General features: G+C 41.3%; 1 protein-coding gene across 4 annotated transcripts; it reads left to right on the top strand.

The window, feature by feature from the left end:
- Positions 1-164: 164 nt before the first annotated feature.
- Positions 165-16,606, top strand: OGFOD1 (2-oxoglutarate and iron dependent oxygenase domain containing 1; the record flags this gene model as incomplete). Of its 4 annotated transcripts, none has more annotated exons than XM_084257260.1 (13): positions 165-318; positions 1,758-1,900; positions 2,215-2,261; positions 5,275-5,375; positions 8,340-8,456; positions 9,007-9,098; positions 9,305-9,433; positions 9,715-9,828; positions 11,703-11,782; positions 11,994-12,307; positions 14,300-14,422; positions 15,190-15,248; positions 16,007-16,606. In XM_084257260.1, the coding sequence occupies 13 exons, from the start codon at positions 165-167 to the stop codon at positions 16,166-16,168; spliced, it is 1,635 nt and encodes a 544-aa protein (XP_084113386.1). In that variant the 3' UTR covers positions 16,169-16,606. The 4 variants fall into 4 exon arrangements, with proteins under 4 accessions (XP_084113386.1, XP_084113385.1, XP_084113388.1 ...); XM_084257259.1 differs by having other exon boundaries at positions 1,755-1,900; XM_084257262.1 differs by lacking the exon at positions 9,305-9,433 and having other exon boundaries at positions 1,755-1,900.
- Between the last annotated feature and the right edge of the window lie 856 nt (positions 16,607-17,462).

The following is a 17,462-nucleotide window of genomic DNA, read 5'->3' as shown; positions in this document are numbered from 1 at the left end:
CTTCTATTGGTAAATTCCACGTGGTTCCGCCTCCTCTAACTTTGGTACTTTCTATTGGATGGCGCTAGGGACCCCCCCCCCCGGAAAGGGGGTGTTCTGGGAATTGTAGTCTGGGCGAGGAGGCGGCCGCTGGGCGAGCGTGGCGCGGATGCGAAGCTGAAGACATGAATGGGAAACGGCCTGCTGAGCCCGGCCCAGGCCGGGCAGGGAAAAGGGGAAAGAAGGAGTTGGTGGCGGAGTTTTCGGACGCTGTCACGGAGGAAACCCTGAAAAAGCAAGTGGCTCAGGCTTGGAGCCGCAGGACGCCGTTCCGCCACGGTAACCGGGCGCTGTGCAGGGGGAGCCGCCGCGCCGTGTCTGGGGCCTGGCGGGACCCACGGGGAGAGGCGCCTGGGGAGGGTGTGACCTCGGCCCCCTCCGGCCCTCCTGCCCGGCCGGCTGCCCCCTCTCATTCCAATCTGAGCTTGGATTTAGAAACTCGAGAAGAGGAAGAAATGCAGGCCAGAGAGTTTCGGGAAGCAGAGGGCATGCAATTTCTCGGCAGAATTCTGGAATCAGGTTACTGAGCTAGAAACCTAGCCACTGATTGGCCGTTGCTGGGCAGTGTTGTGGTGGTGGTGGTTGTTTTTTAATCTCAGATACTGCTAGTGTAAAATGAGATAACCTATTTACCTTCAAGAGATGCTGAAAGAGATTATTAAGTTAATGCCCGTGAGAGTCAGTAAATGTCACCAAGAGTACAGACCAGTAAACATTTGGACACTGATTTGAGAGTCTTGTGTGATCTGTTCTCTGAATAATCCCCCAGTTGTCTCAAGATTGTGTAACCAGAGCCTGTGCTGTGAGCTGCCACATCAGGCACCTGAGCCTACTTATTTTTATGTGCCTCTAGTTTGACTGTGTGACCTAGAAAACTAGGTGTGTGTTGAGCAAGGAAAGGAACCTACTTTGTACGTTTGCAGCCTCAGTTTCAAATACCACCTCACAGGATTAGAGACCTGCTTAATGCATGATGCTTGTCATCCTCGTTTCCCACTCATTCTGTTCAGTTTCTAGGTGCTTTTAAACTCACCTCCCTGTGTACGGGAGGACCTCTTAATTTCCTCATCTGTAGGGTGAAGCTAGTGGAATAGTCTACCTTAAGGTCATTGAGAAAATTAAACATGTAATGCATGTAAAGCACCACAGTTGCCTGGTAGCACTTGGGAGGTGGTGGTGGTGATGATTACTACTGGGCTACTAGAGGTAAAATATTGAGGTAGAAGTCAAAGAACTAGTAGAGATTATGCCTGAACTTAATAAAAAGAAAAAAAAGTATGTGTGTTGTAACTTCCTTTACCAGTAACTTAGAGAAAGAAGTAGCAGGGTTGAAGGAATAAATGCCAGCCAGTATTGTTATTCTGGTTTTTAATTTTCTACTCTCATTTTAAGTTTGGGGAGGGGGAGGATGAACTAAGAATCTAAAATACATCCATTTCAGTAAGTAATCACTCTGAGGTAAATAAAAAATTTTTTTAAATAAAAACATCAGTCATTTTGGAAAGAACTGGTATTTTAAAAATGATATCTTTAAGTAGTCAATTGACTGCTAACGGAAAAAAAAGCAAGTTTACTGTTCTTCCCCCAGTCTTAGATTTTAGGTACTAGATTCCTGAAAATTCATGATAATGCCCTTCTGTGTTCTTTCTGCTTTACCGCTTGGGGTGTTCAAAACACAAAAGGAAAAACCATGGGTGATATTTTCCTTTCAACAGAAGCCATTGCCATGGACATGGATCCCTTTCTTCACTGTGTGATCCCAAACTTTATCCAAAGCCCAAACTTCTTGGAAGGACTTCAGAAGGAACTTTTGAACTTGGATTTCCATGAAAAATATAATGATTTATATAAGTTCCAGCAGGTATATATGCTTTTTCACACTAGTTCTTCCACTTCAGAAATTCATTACCTTTATATTCATTTAATACCTGGAGAGTTCTCACTTTTTAACATGCATTCATTCATTCATTTGACATAAATTGAGTTTTCACTATGTGTTACATGCTGTAACTACCATGTAGGAGTCTTGACACTTGGGAGTACCTGCCTTCTAAGACTTTAAAATCTTAGAGGGTTAGTGATGGTGACGGATAATCAAAGAATATAACAAGTGTTAGTAAGTACATATGTGAAAATATATGAAGGAAATATTTTTTTTCTCTTTTCATGATCAAGTCTGATGATTTGAAGAAGAGAAGAGAGCCTCACATCTGTGCTTTAAGGTAAAAAAGTAATGGTATTTGTTGGGTGTCTAATATTTGGCAGGCAGAGTGGTAGGTGTTTTAAATGTTAGGCCACATGATCTTAGTTGGCATTATTCCATTTTATAAAGGAGAAAATAGATTCTGAGAAATTAAGTAATTTGTCAGTTCTGCTGAGGTGAAAATTGAGGGAGCTAAGATACAAACCAAGTCTGTCTAATTCTAAAACCCAAGTTTTCAGTGTTAAAATGTTCTTAGTAATCAAGGAAGCAAATCAATGCTGGAGGTACAATTTTTTTCATAAGTTGACTTACAGCAAAAGGCAAAATCTCAGTGTTGACAGAAGTATATATAATTCCTTTATACATGGCTATAATCTTCCTTAGATGTATGAAAACTCTTAAAATTATGCATCTTTTTATATTGTAATTCCATCTATAAAAATTTATCCTAAGGATATAATTTAGAATGTGTTCAAGGGGTCTCCCTGGTGGTGCAAGGGGTTAAGATGCAACCTATGAAACTATCCGCAGCCACTGCAGCACGAGTTCGATCCCAGCCAGGGAGGTACCCATATGGCTCAGCAGACCTCTCCTGACTCACCCCCACCTCCTCTCAGCAGAGTGTTTCGATCTATCTGCCTATTCTGTTCCCCACTCTGTCCCTGAAGAATCCTCTCACCTTTCACACCTCTGGCCTATATCCCAGTTCTTGTATACATAAAAAAATAAATCTTTTTTAAAAAAAAAAAGAAAGTGCTCAAAGCTCCATACTAGATTGTTTGTCATAATGCTGTTGATAATAGTGAAAAATTATGTACAAATTAAAAGACCACTGATGGAGATTTATGTAGATAATGGTACAAAATAAAGTGAAAAAACACACAGTCATTGAATATGATGTGTTTGAACTTTAATATACACATATGGTAAAGTCTCTGGTACAACAATTCCAAGATTTACTTGTTTACAAGCGATACAAAAAATAATGATACCTTTCACAGTCAAATGTATATTCAAGTCAATGAAATACGCTTGTCAAGAGAAAAGAAGTTAAAATAGCACACGTGAAATGGAGGTGTGAAGATTTACTCCCAAAACTATTTTTGTATATGTATATAATATTACATGTACATGATATATATGTATTACATAACATGTACAATGTTACATATAGTATATACCTATATTGTGCACCTATGTTATATAGGTGTAATATATAATATGGTGTGGGCATAATATAATATAGGGGGCCATATATAATATAATATGTATACCTATATATTATAGGTAAATGATTGACAAGTCAATAAAATTTGAGGAAAAAAAAGATAGCACATAGTATACCCCCATTTTTAAAAAGAGACATATTTGGATACTGTGCATTCAAAGGAAAAGACTTGAAAGAATGGAATGTTTAAATCTGGCTAGTAAGATTATAGAATTTTTCAGTTTCTTTTTATATAGTTCTTTTTCCTAGTTTTGCTGCAATAGTAACTGTCTTTCATCTATCTATGCATTCTTTTTTTCTTTGTGACATTTCCATAGTATGGTGGTAGTCTACACAGGTTATTTCTTCTAAATCCTGAAGTATTACTCATGTGTTAACTGTAATTTGTAATATATATTTAGACTTTTTCTCCCCCAAAGAGAGGTTCTCATGCTTTAAGGCATTATCTTGTTAGTTCACAGGATCCCTTAGGTAAGCATTTCCTCTGGGACTAAGTACATTCTATACCCAAAAGGCAAGAGCCAGATGGTGTGTGAAACAGAATTCCTTGATCTCTGCAGAAAAATGATCTTTTTATTTCCCAGTTCAGTTTTGCACGTTCTCTCAGGGATCCAATTAGCAAATGAGAATGGCAACAGGAAACAAGCTTGTCCCTGTGATGCTTTCATAGGGTGGCTAGAGGAAGAGTTTCTTTATCGATAAATTTGTGGAAGGTGGTGTTACCAGTAAAAGCAGGATTTAGGATTTTTGATACTACTGGTTGCTTAAAGCTTCAAGTTTTAGCAAAAATGTGTACCATCCATATCTGAAGCCTGGTTGCTATGCTCACCCATTCTGTATAATTTGACACTTTGCCTTTCAAAATTATATTGCACTTCTGCTTGGACTAACCATGCACAGTATTTTATGGATTTTTTTCATGTGGGTAGTGTATAGTATAAAAAGGTAATAAAATTTTAGTGGGTCAGCATGGAGACTTTAGTGGGTCAGCACCATAGCATTTTTTGGGGGGATTTCAATTATGTAATGTTTCAAAAAATATTGTCTTCATGTGAAAAATTTGAAATAAACACAAATCCTTTAATATGTTTTGAATTCATCAAAGTTAACATCATCTCATAGTTAAAATTAAGTTTTATGTTGGAGATTTCTCCACAAGAGCCATTTTAGCTGGTATTTAAAAAAGTTCACTCAATTTTATTGATACTAGTATCAGAACTTCTGTAAAGGATGTTACTGATTATTGCACAGTTAGCATAATATTCACCATTATTGTAATTTAAAATGTTTAATTTCCAAGAGTTTTACTTAAGTTTCCTTGAACAGTGCAATATTACGATTATTAGTTTGGAAAACCATGTCCAAAAATCTAACTTTTTAATGGAACATTGGTGTGATCAATTCTTATGGCAGAGGCCAAATTTCTGCTTTGACAGGGCATACTATATACGGTTAGGAAGAAAATAAAAGAGTAGAGCAAAAATATGTTACCATAGATACATTTACATTTCTTTGGGAACATTGCTTCTGAACTGTGCAAGTTTATTTATTTTTTTTTTTGTGGGACCCTCGCCGGCAGCCGGGGAACGAACCGGCGCTGCAGAGGTTGCGGGCAGCCTCGCAGCCCAGCGCTTAACCACTGCACTACCAGGGGAGGCCCTGAGCTATGCAAGTTTAGAGTGAAGAACATTCTCAGAATTAATCTCTTGAATAGAATGCAATCTCAAGGAAGAAGCAGTCATGGCATAGATCCAAATGGAACCTGCACAATAATATAGAAAGTTATATATATTTATATTTATAGGAAAATTCTATTTGAAAATTTCCGGACCTGGCTTTCTGACATTTCCAAGATTGACCTGGAATCAACCATTGACATGTCCTGTGCTAAATATGAATTCTCAGGTAAGAAAAATAGCCATGATACCTGTAAGATTTAAAGACTTAAGGCCTCCCTGGTGGCTCAAGGAGTTAAGACACAACCTATGAAGCTTTCCACAGCCACTGCAGCATGAGTTTGATCCCCAGCCAGAGAGCTACCCACATAATGTAGCAGACCTCTCCTGTCTTGCCCGCTGCTCCCCTCAGCGGTATATTTCAGTAGATCCGCCTGTTCTGCTCCCTACTCTGTCTCTGGTGAATCCTCTCACCCCTACACCTCTGGCCTATACCCCAGTTCTTGTATGCGTACATAAATAAATCTTAAAAAAAAAAAAACATGAATATGATCTATTCTTTAAAAAAAAAAATAAACCTACTGAATGGAAGGAGATATTTGTACATTACACATTCAATAAGGGGCACAGAGCCAGTGAATATGAAGAATTTACCCAAAATGGCAATTAAAAACCCAGTTTAGGGCCTCCTTGGTGGCATAGCGGTTGAACGCTGGGTTGCGAAGCTGCCCCCAGCCACTGCAGCGCCAGTTTGATCCCGGCCGCCTGGCGAGGTCCCACATGGTGCGCAGATCTCTCCTGCCACCCGCTGCTCTCCTCAGCAGTGTATCATCAGTCTGCCTGTACTGTTTCCCACTCTGGCTCTGGTGAATTCTCTCACCCTCCCACGCTTCTGACTGTGCCCAGTGCTTGTATAAATAAATAAATAAATCTTTTAAAAAAAAACACAAAAAAAAACCCAGTTTAAAAATGAGAAAATATGAATAGACATTTTTCTAAAATGTACTCCAGACCTGGAACTGGTCTTTCTATGGGCATCTGACAAACTATCCTTCATCAACTCATATTAAAAAAATGAAAATCGAAACTACAATGAGGTATCATCTCACATCTGTGAAAATGGTTTCTGTCCAAAAGACTGCTACCAACAAGTGCTGGTGTGGATGTGATATAAGAGGAACCCTTATATAGTGGGGGAATATAAATTGGTGCAGCCATTTTAGAAAATGGTATGGACCTTCTTCAACAAACTAAAAATAGGGCTGCCATATGGACCCATAAGCCCACTTCTGGGTGTCACTATCATTATATTAATGGCCATATTGTCCCTGATTTCATCAAAAGGAGCCCCTTTAAGATGACTTCTGTGTCCTTTTCCTAGGCCACCATCATTCTTTTTTTTTTTTTAATAGAGGCATGTTTTATTTATTTGTTTGTTTGTTTTGTTTATACATGCACTGGGTACAGTCAGAAGCGCGGGAGGGTGAGAGAATTCACCAGAGCCAGAGCGGGGAGCAGAGCAGGCAGAAGGACCAAAGTACACTGCTGAGGGGAGCAGCGGGCGGCAGGAGAGGTCTGCGTGCCATGTGGGACCCTCCTCCTGTGGCCGGGGAGCAGCCGGGGATCGAACTGGCACCGCAGAGGCCTCGGGCAGCATCGCAACCCAGCGCTCAACCGCTGCGCCACCGGGGAGGCCCCGGCCACCATCATTCTTAATGTTATCTTACTTTCTGGCAAAACAAGATTTTCCAGGCTTATGTTTCCCGTGCTCTAGAACTGGAATTGGGCTTTCTGCCACAGAACTCTGGTTCCTTTTAATGAAGAATAATACTTCAAAATTAAGATTTGAACTCCAGGTGTTTATTAGGTTGTCCATGCTCCCAGGACCTTTCAGTGGAAGGAGGTAGCAGCCTTTTCCATGGTAGTAATTCTATTCTTCAGCAGTTAGAATCCAGACTTCTATTATCTTTAATGTATTTGTCAAGATGATTCCTCCATGTGTAAAAGATCTCAGTTCAGGGCCTCCCCAGTGGCGCAGCGGTTGAGCACTGGGTTGCAAAGCTGCCCGCAGCCTCTGCAGCACTGGTTCAATCCCTGGCCACTGGGTGAGGGTCCCATATGGCGCACAGACCCGCTGCTCCCCTCAGCAGTATGTTTCGTCAGTCTGCCTGCTCTGTTCTCCACTCTGACTCTGGTGAATTCTCTCACCCTCCTGCGCTTCTGACTGTACCCAATGCTTGTATAAATAAATAAATAAATCTTTAAAAAAAAAAAAACAAAAAACGATCTCAGTTCACCATAATGTTCCTTCCCTCCCTCCCAAGCAAGATGCCTGTCTTGCAAAATTAATATGAACCAATATAAAATAACTGTTCATTTTATGTTCATTAAAGCATTCTTTATATAATAGACAAGAAATAGAAATGACTATTAACAAATATTAATAGAAGATGAAAAAGGAAAGAGTGTATTCATAATCCATATAGTCGAACAATCACGGAGCCATTAGAAGTGATGACAAGGGCCTCCCTGGTGGCGCAGTGGTTGAGCGCTGGGCTGCGAAGCTGCCTGTAGCCTCTGTAGCATTGGTTTGATCCTCAGCCGCCGGCAAGGGTCCCACATGGCATGTAGACCTCTCCTGCCACGCCCGCTGCTCCCCTCACCAGTGTATTTCGTCAGTCTCTGTTCTGTTCCCCGCTCTGGCTCTGGTGAATTCTCTCACCCTTCCGTGCTTCTGACTGTCCCCAGTGCTTGTATAAATAAATAAATAAATCTTAAAAAAAAAAAGGTAATGACAAATGTGTCTACTAATATGGAAAGACACTTGATGTAATAAAAAGAAAAAAAAAGGCAGACCATGCAACAATCACTGTAGGACGGCATTTTTTTAAAAAGCAAGTATATTTATATACAAAAAATACCGGAAGAAATATGCAAAAATATTGTGATTATCTCTGGACCTGTGTGTGTCCTACAGAGTTTCTAAAATTTTCTATATTAAAAAATGAATAAGAATGTTTATAAAAATAAATGAATAAAAAAGAAAATTTTCTATAATTGACTAAGTTTTGTATCTATAATTATAAAAGAAGAGAGAAACATGTCATTTTTAAGCTGATGCTGCAGATAGACAGGTCAGCTATCAGCTGCCCTGTCTGGGCAGGACGCTGAAGTGTACATTCCATTGTTGCAGATGCCCTCTTGTGCCATGATGACGAGCTGGAAGGGCGCCGAATCGCCTTCATTCTTTACCTGGTCCCCCACTGGGACAAGAGCTTCGGAGGCACTCTGGACCTGTACAATGTTGATGGTAAGATAAGCAGCTACTTCTGAGTTCTTGTACTTCTTAGAGGTATGGAAGCCATTGATGACCTCAAGAGAAAGAAATGCCACCCCTGACCACCACCTCGCTTAAGTTGTCTTTGAAATGATCATTATTCTAGAGATAAATGAGAGCCAATTTAAGATGAGATCAGCCAGACCCTGTTTCTGAGTACTGGCCACGGGAGCATAGAGAGGTGTAAAACTGCCTGTGGCTGTAGTCTGCCAGGATCAGTCTGTTCAGCAAGGAGTCAGGGTTGTTTTTCTTTAATGACTGACATCAGAGGTTGACTCCAGAAAACCTCAGAACTTATTCCAGCCTTCATCAATAATGGATGGATGGCACAGTAAGAAAAGATGTCACCTAGCAAAACTAGCAAGTTCTAGTGAAGCAGACGGAAGGGGGTGGCATTTTGCCATCTGAAAGGTACACCTGGATACCCTTAGAAATTTGAGAAATATGAAGGTGAAAGGAGGCTGCTGGGAAGCGGTCAGTGGTAACGAAATCCCACTTATGGATGTGTTCTCTCCTGGTGCAGAACACCTTCAGCCAAAGCAGATTGTCAAGTCTCTTGTCCCTTCGTGGAACACACTGGTTTTCTTTGAAGTGTCTCCAGTATCCTTTCACCAGGTAAAGATTGTAAATCACAAATCTGTGGCCTCCTAAGGACCGTGCTTTTTAGTCACCCGTTACCTAAATGTGACAGCTTCTTGTTGGACTAATCTGGCCAGGTTGTTTACACACCTCGAGTGAAGGATCCTGAAATTAGTGTGCCCTCGCTGGTGGTCTCCCTCCTTGTTCTTCGAGTTGATGTGCTGCGCATCTTGTCCTTTCAGGTGTCTGAAGTCCTGTCTGAGGAAAAGTCCCGATTGTCTATTAGTGGCTGGTTTCATGGCCCTTCGCTGACCAGACCTCCAAGCTACTGTGAACCTCTCCTGCCTCGGAGCCCCCATATCCCACAAGACGTAAGGATAAATTCTGGTGGCTCGGATTCCCACGCACCTTGTTGTTAGTTTTTTGGGTTTAAAAGTGGCTATTCCTGAAAATGCAACTAGACTTTGAGCTTGCTCTTCCACTTCTCTTAAACTTCTGCTAATGTCTTTCTCTGGCAATTTCCTAGCACTCTGTGTTTAACAAGGAGAAAATGAAAAGTGAGGATTGGCATATATTTTACTAGTGTGAAGTAATGTAACAATCAAAGCGATAGGAATTATTAACTCATTTCATGCATCTGCTCCTTCATAAGCATGAAATTTTATATGATTGGATCAACCCTACTTATCTGAACATGGATTACCAAGTCCAAATTCAAGAAGAATTTGAAGAAAGATCTGAAATTCTCCTAAAGGACTTCCTTAAGGTAGGCCAGCCTGACCTATTCTGTATATCATGTTTGACTTGTGGTCTTGATTCTTGGGTGAGTGGACAGGCATTGTAAGAGAATTTTTGTTTTGCTCCTGGTTAGAATGTTTGTCATCCTCTTCTTCAAATAAAATATAAAGGTGATAATAGCTAGCATTAGTATTAGTTGTAAGCCTTGTGGGTTAAGAGTTCCTTGGGTATTTCCCAGTTCTCTAGAAGCTTAACAGTACATACACAGTGAGAGAGACTTGTGGTTAGTTCCCTTCCTTTTCACTTGATGAATGTCATGCTTACTATTATTTTTAGTACTAAACAGATTACTACTTTATTAACACCTGGTAACACTGTTTGGTGGGAGGAGGTAGCCATAGTGGACACCATGTTACAGTGGAAATATAGCAAGATCTGAATTCAGAAAACCTATGTTCATGTCCTGGCTCTGTCTTCTTAATCTGAGCACCTCACTAAATTTCTCTCAGTTTTTGCTTCATTGTCAGTTAAACTGATGATGCCCCTGCCTTGCCCCTCCTGAAGAGGTCTTGTGAGGGCCAAATGAGATCACGTATGCTGGAATGGGATCCCAGGCAGTCAGTCTGTGGAACTGTTCCTCCATGAAAAAATGATTGAGAGAGACTGCATACTGTCTGCCCATCTCGTCTCTGTTTTATAGCTAACATGAGCATATTAAAGAATTTGAGAATTAGGGGCCTCCCTGGTGGCTCAAGGAGTTAAGTAAGACACAGCACTATGAAGCTATCAGCAGCCACTGCAGCACAAGTTCGATACCCGGCCGGGTTACCACATGGCGCAGCAGACCTTTCCTGGTCTCTGCTGCTCCCCTCAACAGTGTGTTTCTGTCATTCTGTCTGTTCTGTTCCCCACTGTCTCTGGTGAATCACCCCCCACATGGCCCACTTCTTTTATGCATAAATAAATAAATCTTTTTTTCTTTCTAGAGCTGGGGTGTAGACCAGAGGTGTAGGGTGGGAGGGAGGTGAGAGGATTCGCCACAGACAGAGTGGGGAACAGAACAGGCGGATCCACTGAAACACACTGCTGAGGGGAATAGCGGGCAAGACAGGAGAGGTCTGCTGCGCCATGTGGGTTAGCTCCCTCACTAGCCAGGGATCGAACTCAGTGCTGCTATGGCTGGAGACAGCCTGATAGCCCTGTGTCTTTAACCCCTGCACCACCAGGAAGGCCACCTAAGTAAATAAATCTTTAAAAATAAAAAGAAAGAAAGAAATATAAAAAAAAATTTTTTTTGAGAATTACTTGCTTAACCCTATTTCATGTAGTTTACTTAAACCATGCTATGGAATCCTCAGACTTATTTACAAGGGATCGGACTGATGTTTTCAGAAATCTCCTTGAGAAACTGCATTAAGTAAATATTAACCCTCCGGTAGAGAGTATTTTGGTAGATTTAATCAGCTTCTTGTACTGAACTTTACTGTTTTAATTTAGAATGCCAATGAAAGGGAATGAACTGAGACCTAGAGAATCTTGTTGCAGAGATACTCATTGTAATGAAACGGAGTGATGCAGTTCTTTTCTTCACATCTTATGAATTAAAGAGTCTGTATTATAATTTTATAAATGCAGGTATTTGAGAGGCTCAGCAAGTTGACATGAAATGTATACACTTAAGGAAATGGCCCAAAATGATACTTGGGTATCTTGGCCAAAGTGTGCTGGCTTTACCCAGTCTTGGCCCTGACTTACCCCTATCAGGCCTGGGACATCTTATGTAAAAGGGTGAGAATCGAATGGCGCTGTTAGGAATCAGCCAGAGCAGAGCTGCTACATCTTTAGACTGTGTAGTATCATAGGGAGATTTGCTGACTACTTCTTTACTTGCTTCTTTTTCAGCCTGAAAAATTTGCAAAGGTCTGTGAGGCTCTGGAGAAAGGAGATGTGGAATGGAACAGCCGAGGTCCCCCTAACAAAAGGTAGAACCTGCCATCTAAGACAGTTGCTTCTGCACCTGCCTGTTTAGCTGCTAGGCTCACCTGCACTGATAGGGTATTAGGCCAAAGGGTGCTCCTCCCAGGGACCTCCATAGCTATGCCAAGTCTTAGGGAAAGGTAGCGTCAGCTTTTATTCCATGAGCAAAGTTATTTCTCTGGCTGAGGCAAACAACTAGATATTGTTCCTTTTTAGGTTTTATGAGAAAGCTGAGGAGAGCAAGCTTCCTGAAGTACTGAAGGAGTGCATGGGATTATTTCGCTCGGAAGCACTGTTCTTGCTGCTTTCCAACTTCACAGGCCTGAAGTTCCACTTCTTGGCTCCTTCAGATGATGATGAGATTGAGGACAAAAAAGAAGGAGAAGCAGCTTCTGCTGCTGATAGCACCGAAGAAGGGACTAGCCACAGCTCATCCCAGCTGGAGGCTCATCGGGCAGCAGTCAGCTGCGATAGCCCCCACGGCAGTGAGCGGACCGACACGGAGCAGGAGGAAAAGGAAGCAAAGGAAGGTGAGCTGTGTCCTGATTTGTCCTTGTTTACCATTAAACATTCGCTGTTCATTCGTTCATCCATTCAGTAAATATTTCTCCAGCATTTTTGTATGCTAGCTCCTGTTTCAGGAATTTAAGTGACATCTAGGGGCATGTTCCAGGATACACCATATGTTAGACCACAAATTAAGTCTCAGTAGATTTTTCTTTTCTTATCTTTTTTTTATGAATATTGATTTATTTATTTATATATACATAGAACAACTGGGTGTAGGCCAGAAGTTGGGGGTGTGGGTAATGAGAGGATTCACCAGAGACAGAGTGGGGAGCAGAACAGGCAGATCTACTGAAATGCGCTGCTGAGGGGAGCAGCAGGCGAGACAGGAGAGGTCTGCTGTGCCATGTGGGTTCACCTCCCTGGCCGGGATCGAACTCATGCTGCAGTGGCTGAGGATAGCTTCATAGTGCTGAGACTTAACCTCTTGTGCCACCAGGGAGGCCCGAGAGTCTAAGGGTTTTGGTGATTGCTTTTGGCTTTCTTATATCCCACAAATGTATGGAATCACATGCTATTTGTCTTTCTCCTTTTGATTTATTTCACTTAGCCTAATTCCTTCAAGGACAATCCATGTTGTCAAAATGGCAAGATTTTATCTTTTTTATGGCTGAGTAATAGTTCCTTTTATGGCTCAATAGTATATAGCTTAAGATACACATATGATGGCGAGATGTCCTATTTTTTTATGGCTGGGTGGTATATGTCACATTTTCTTCATCTGTTCGTCCATCCTCAGCGCTTAGGTTACTTCTGTATGTGGGTGATTGTACATAGTGCCACAGTGAGTGTACGCATGCATGTTCTTTTCACATTCATGTTTTCACATCGTTCAAGTCAGTACCTAGAAGTGGGACTCCTGGATAATATGGTAGTTCTATTTTTAATTTTTTGAGGAAGGTCCATAATGTTTCCCAAAGTGGTTGCATCAATTTACATTCCTACCAGCAGCACACAAGGGTTCCTTTTTCTCTATATCCTTGCAACACTTAATGTTTCTTGACTTTTTTAATAATGGCCATTCTAATCAGTGTGAAGTGAAATCTCTTTGGGGTGTTGATTTGTATTTCCCTGATGATAAGCCATATAGAACATCTTTTCATGTGTCTCTTGTCCCTCTGTGTATCTTTGGTGAAATGCCTATTTAAGATCTTCTGAACATTTTTCAATCAAATTGTGTCTTTTGTTGTTGAGTCAAATGAGTTGTTTGTAGATTTTGGATATTAACCCTTGTTTAACTTACAGCTTTCAAATACCTTCTCCCGCTTGCACTGCCTTTTCATTTTAAGGCTGGTGTCTTTTGCTGTGCAGCTTTTTAGTTTGATGTAGCCCCATTTGTTTGTATTCTTGTTTCTCATGCTTTTGGAAACGAGTCCACAAAAACATCATTAAGGTCAGTGTTAATAAACTTACCATCTTTGTTATTGTTTCAGATCTTACGTTCAAGTCTTTAAACCAGTTGAACTGATTTTAGTTTAGGGAGTAAGATAGTGACCTACTCGGCTTCCCTGGTGGTGCAAGGGGTTAAGCACAGCACTATGAAGCTATCCACCCTCTGCAGCCCGAGTTAGATCCCCAGGGAGCTACCTACATGACGCAGCAGACCTCTCCTGTCTTGCCTGCTGTTCCCCTCAGCAGTGTATTTCAGTCAGTCTGCCTGTCGTGTGCCCCACTCTCTCTGGTGAATCCTGTCACCCCCCGTACCTCTGGCCTGTACCCCACTTCTTCTGTGCATAAATATATCTTTAAAAAAAAGATAGTGACCTACTTTCATTCTTTTGCATGTGGCTCAGACCTGAAGATAAGACTGGTTTGGTGGAACAGTGTTTCAGTTGAAGGCTTATGGGAATGGTTTCTTTCATGCTGTATTATTCCTAATTATCATCCACTTGCAATATAGTAGCAGCATTAAGGTTGTTTTAAACTTTTCTAACCTCTTGTCATTTTTTTGTTAGAATCAAGTGTTCCTACCTGCCAGGGGGAACTGAGGCATTGGAAAACTGGTCACTACACTTTAATTCATGACAACAGCAAGACTGAATTTGCCCTGGACCTAATTCTGTACTGTGGCTGTGAAGGTAAGGAAGAAAGAAAGCAGTGAATTGTTTCTTAAGAGGCTCATTTCTTTTAGTGACCCTCTGCAGCTGAACGAATTCAGAAGTCATTTGCCTTGGCCAGGATCTCAGGTCATAGGAGCTCAATGTTGGCAGAAATCTTAAGAGTCATGAATTTTAGTTTCCAAATCCAAAGTTGAATTTATATCTGGTCTAGAATATGGGAGATAGACCCAATCATAACTTCCTACCAAGTAACTCCCCACCCCCATCTAAGGCTTTTTTTTTTTTTAAGAACTTTTTCTTTTTTAAAGATTTATTTATTTATGCATACAAGGACTGGGATACAGACCAGAGGCGCACTGGGGTGAGAGGATTCACCAGAGACAGAGCGGGCAACAGAACAGGCAGACTGACTGAAATACACTGCTGAGGGGAGCTGCGGGCAAGGCAGGAGAGTTCTGCTGTGTCATGTGGGTAGCTCCCTGGCTGGCCGGGGATTGAACTCATGCTCCAGAGGCTGCGGATTGCTTCATAGTGCTATGCTTAACCCCTTACACCACCAGGGAGGCCCCCCATCTAAGGCTTTTATGTAATTGCCCTTTCAGATATATTTTACATTTAATTATTAGTTTTCAGTTCTTAGGGTTGATTGAATGGTAAATTCAGACTTACAGTATCTCTGAACTCTCTGATCCTCCAGTATTAAGCATCATCTGATTAATGATTTAAGCAGATGTTGTAACTCTCCTCGTGAGTTTTCTAAATGCTGTCTGTTTTCCCCTTTTAAGGCTGGGAGCCAGAATATGGTGGCTTTACTTCCTACATTGCCAAAGGTGAAGATGAAGAGGTAAGTTGCTTTTTTTAATTCTTGAAGAAGTCATTTTTTAGAGACCTGATTTTTATGACCTACTGCCAGTGTCTTTAGCAGATTAAATCCATGTTGTTCTGCCTGGCAGTTCTCATTTCTATCAATAGTAGAAAATAATAAAGATGCTAAAGGACAATCATTATTTATTCTGCCCTACTGAGAAATTCCATAGAAATTAAGAGCTACATAGTGATTTCCCACAAATCTTTCAATGTAGTAAGAAATAAATGTATCAGGTCCTCCCTGGTGGCAGAAGGGGTTAAGTCTCAGCACTATGAGGCTATCTACAGCCACTGCAGCATGAGTTTGAGCTCAGGCCAGGGAGCTACCCACATGGCACAGCAGACCTCTCCTGTCTTGCCCGCTGCTTCCCTCAGCAGTGTTATTTCAGTCTGCCTGTTCTGCTCCCCACTCTGTCTCTGGTGAATCCTCTCACCTCCCCACACTTCTGGCATACACCCCAGTTCTTGTATGCATAAATAAAATAAATCTTTAAAAAAAAAGAAATGCATTAGGTAAGACCTTTCTGGATATATGTTGGAATAGGGCTTACTGGAAAATATTTAGACAACCAGAGCAAAAGCTTTTTTTCATAAAGGATCTTTTAGAAGCTCCACTATCTATCTCAAGTCTTTTAGAAGTACTTGATATGGAAATAATCTTTTCAGTAGTAAATCAGTAAGAAGCGTTGAGCATAAGCTGTTGGTCTGATGTGTCACCGTTTTTGCTTATTTCAGCTGCTAACAGTGAATCCAGAAAACAATTCTTTGGCACTAGTCTACAGAGACAGAGAGACTCTGAAATTCGTGAAGCATATTAACCACCGAAGCCTAGAACAAAAGAAAACCTTCCCAAATAGAACAGGTTTCTGGGACTTTTCATTCGTCTATTATGAATGACAGGGCTGGGCAAAGCTGAAAAAAAGGAAACTTCTTCAGTACTGGAAAGTCTGGAAGTGCCAAGCACAGAGAAAAGAGCCACAAAGTGACCTGTCTGACAGTGTTCCTGAGCTGCGTGGCTGGCCCTTAAAAGCACTCATGATTGTCTTCATCCTAGACCTTGAACTTGGTGCTAGGTACTTACTTTGATTTATTTTATTTTATTTTATTTTTTCAGATTTAGAGAAAGCCTTTATTAGTGGCAGGCAGCCGTCCCTCTCCTAGGGAGCAGCCCCGAGCAGGGGGTGATAAGGGTTTTTATTTATTTATTTTTTCCTTTTTTTTTTTTTTTTTTTTTTAATCTTTATGTACCCATACAATTGCAACCCCCTTATTTTGATTTAAAAAAAAAAAAAAAAAAGATTTTTCTTCTTTTCTTTTTAACTCAATGCTTCATTTCCCACAGTGGCTTCTTCAGTGACATATTTTTTTCTTGTAGTAAAATATACATAAAATTTGCCATTTTAACCTTTTTTTGGTATACAGTTCAGGGGCATTAAGGACATTCGTACTACTATGTGACCATCATCACCACCATCTCCAGAACTTTCCCAGCTTCCCCATATGAAACTGTCCCCATTAAGCATTAACTCCCACTCTCACTCCTAGTCTACGTCTGTGTCTGGGAATTGGACTACTTGTATCTTCATAAGTGGAATCACAGTATCTATCCTTTTGTGACTAGCTTATTTCAATTGACGTAAAGTTTACAAGGTTCATCCATGCGTCATCTTTTTTTTTAAAAAAAATACTTAAAATGAGCTAATCACACTGGTTTAGGGAATGACAGAATCTTACATCCTGTTCAAGCTCAGCCCATCACAGTTCCTCCTGGTGTTTCTGGCTTTGCTGCACTGTCACTCTCCCAGGAGAGTGTGCACTTAGATGGTGGATCAAGTGCCCTTGGAAACAGCTTGTACCACGCGGCCTCAGGTGACTTTCGCTCCGCAAAGAAGGCAGACTGACCACTAGACCACATGGAGTCAGTGCCAGATACCCCTGCATTTCCATCCTGGAGTTGTGGCTTCTGTAAAACTAGATGATTTTAGCTCCACATGTAGCTTTCTGTTTCCTGAATGCTCTTGAGTCAACTATAAAACTAGTTGCGGGCCTCCCTGGTGGGACAGCGGGTTGAGGGCACCACTGTGGAACTGTCTGCAGCCTCTGTAGTGTGGTTTTGATCCCGGCCAGCAGGCAAGAATCCCACATGGCATGGCAGACCTCTCCTGTCACGCCTGCTGCTCCCCTCAGCAGT

Source organism: Talpa europaea (genome assembly GCF_964194135.1).
Source record: "Talpa europaea genome assembly, chromosome: 16".
In the NCBI taxonomy this organism is placed as follows: domain Eukaryota; kingdom Metazoa; phylum Chordata; class Mammalia; order Eulipotyphla; family Talpidae; genus Talpa; species Talpa europaea.
This window is presented reverse-complemented; position numbering and strand designations above follow the sequence as displayed.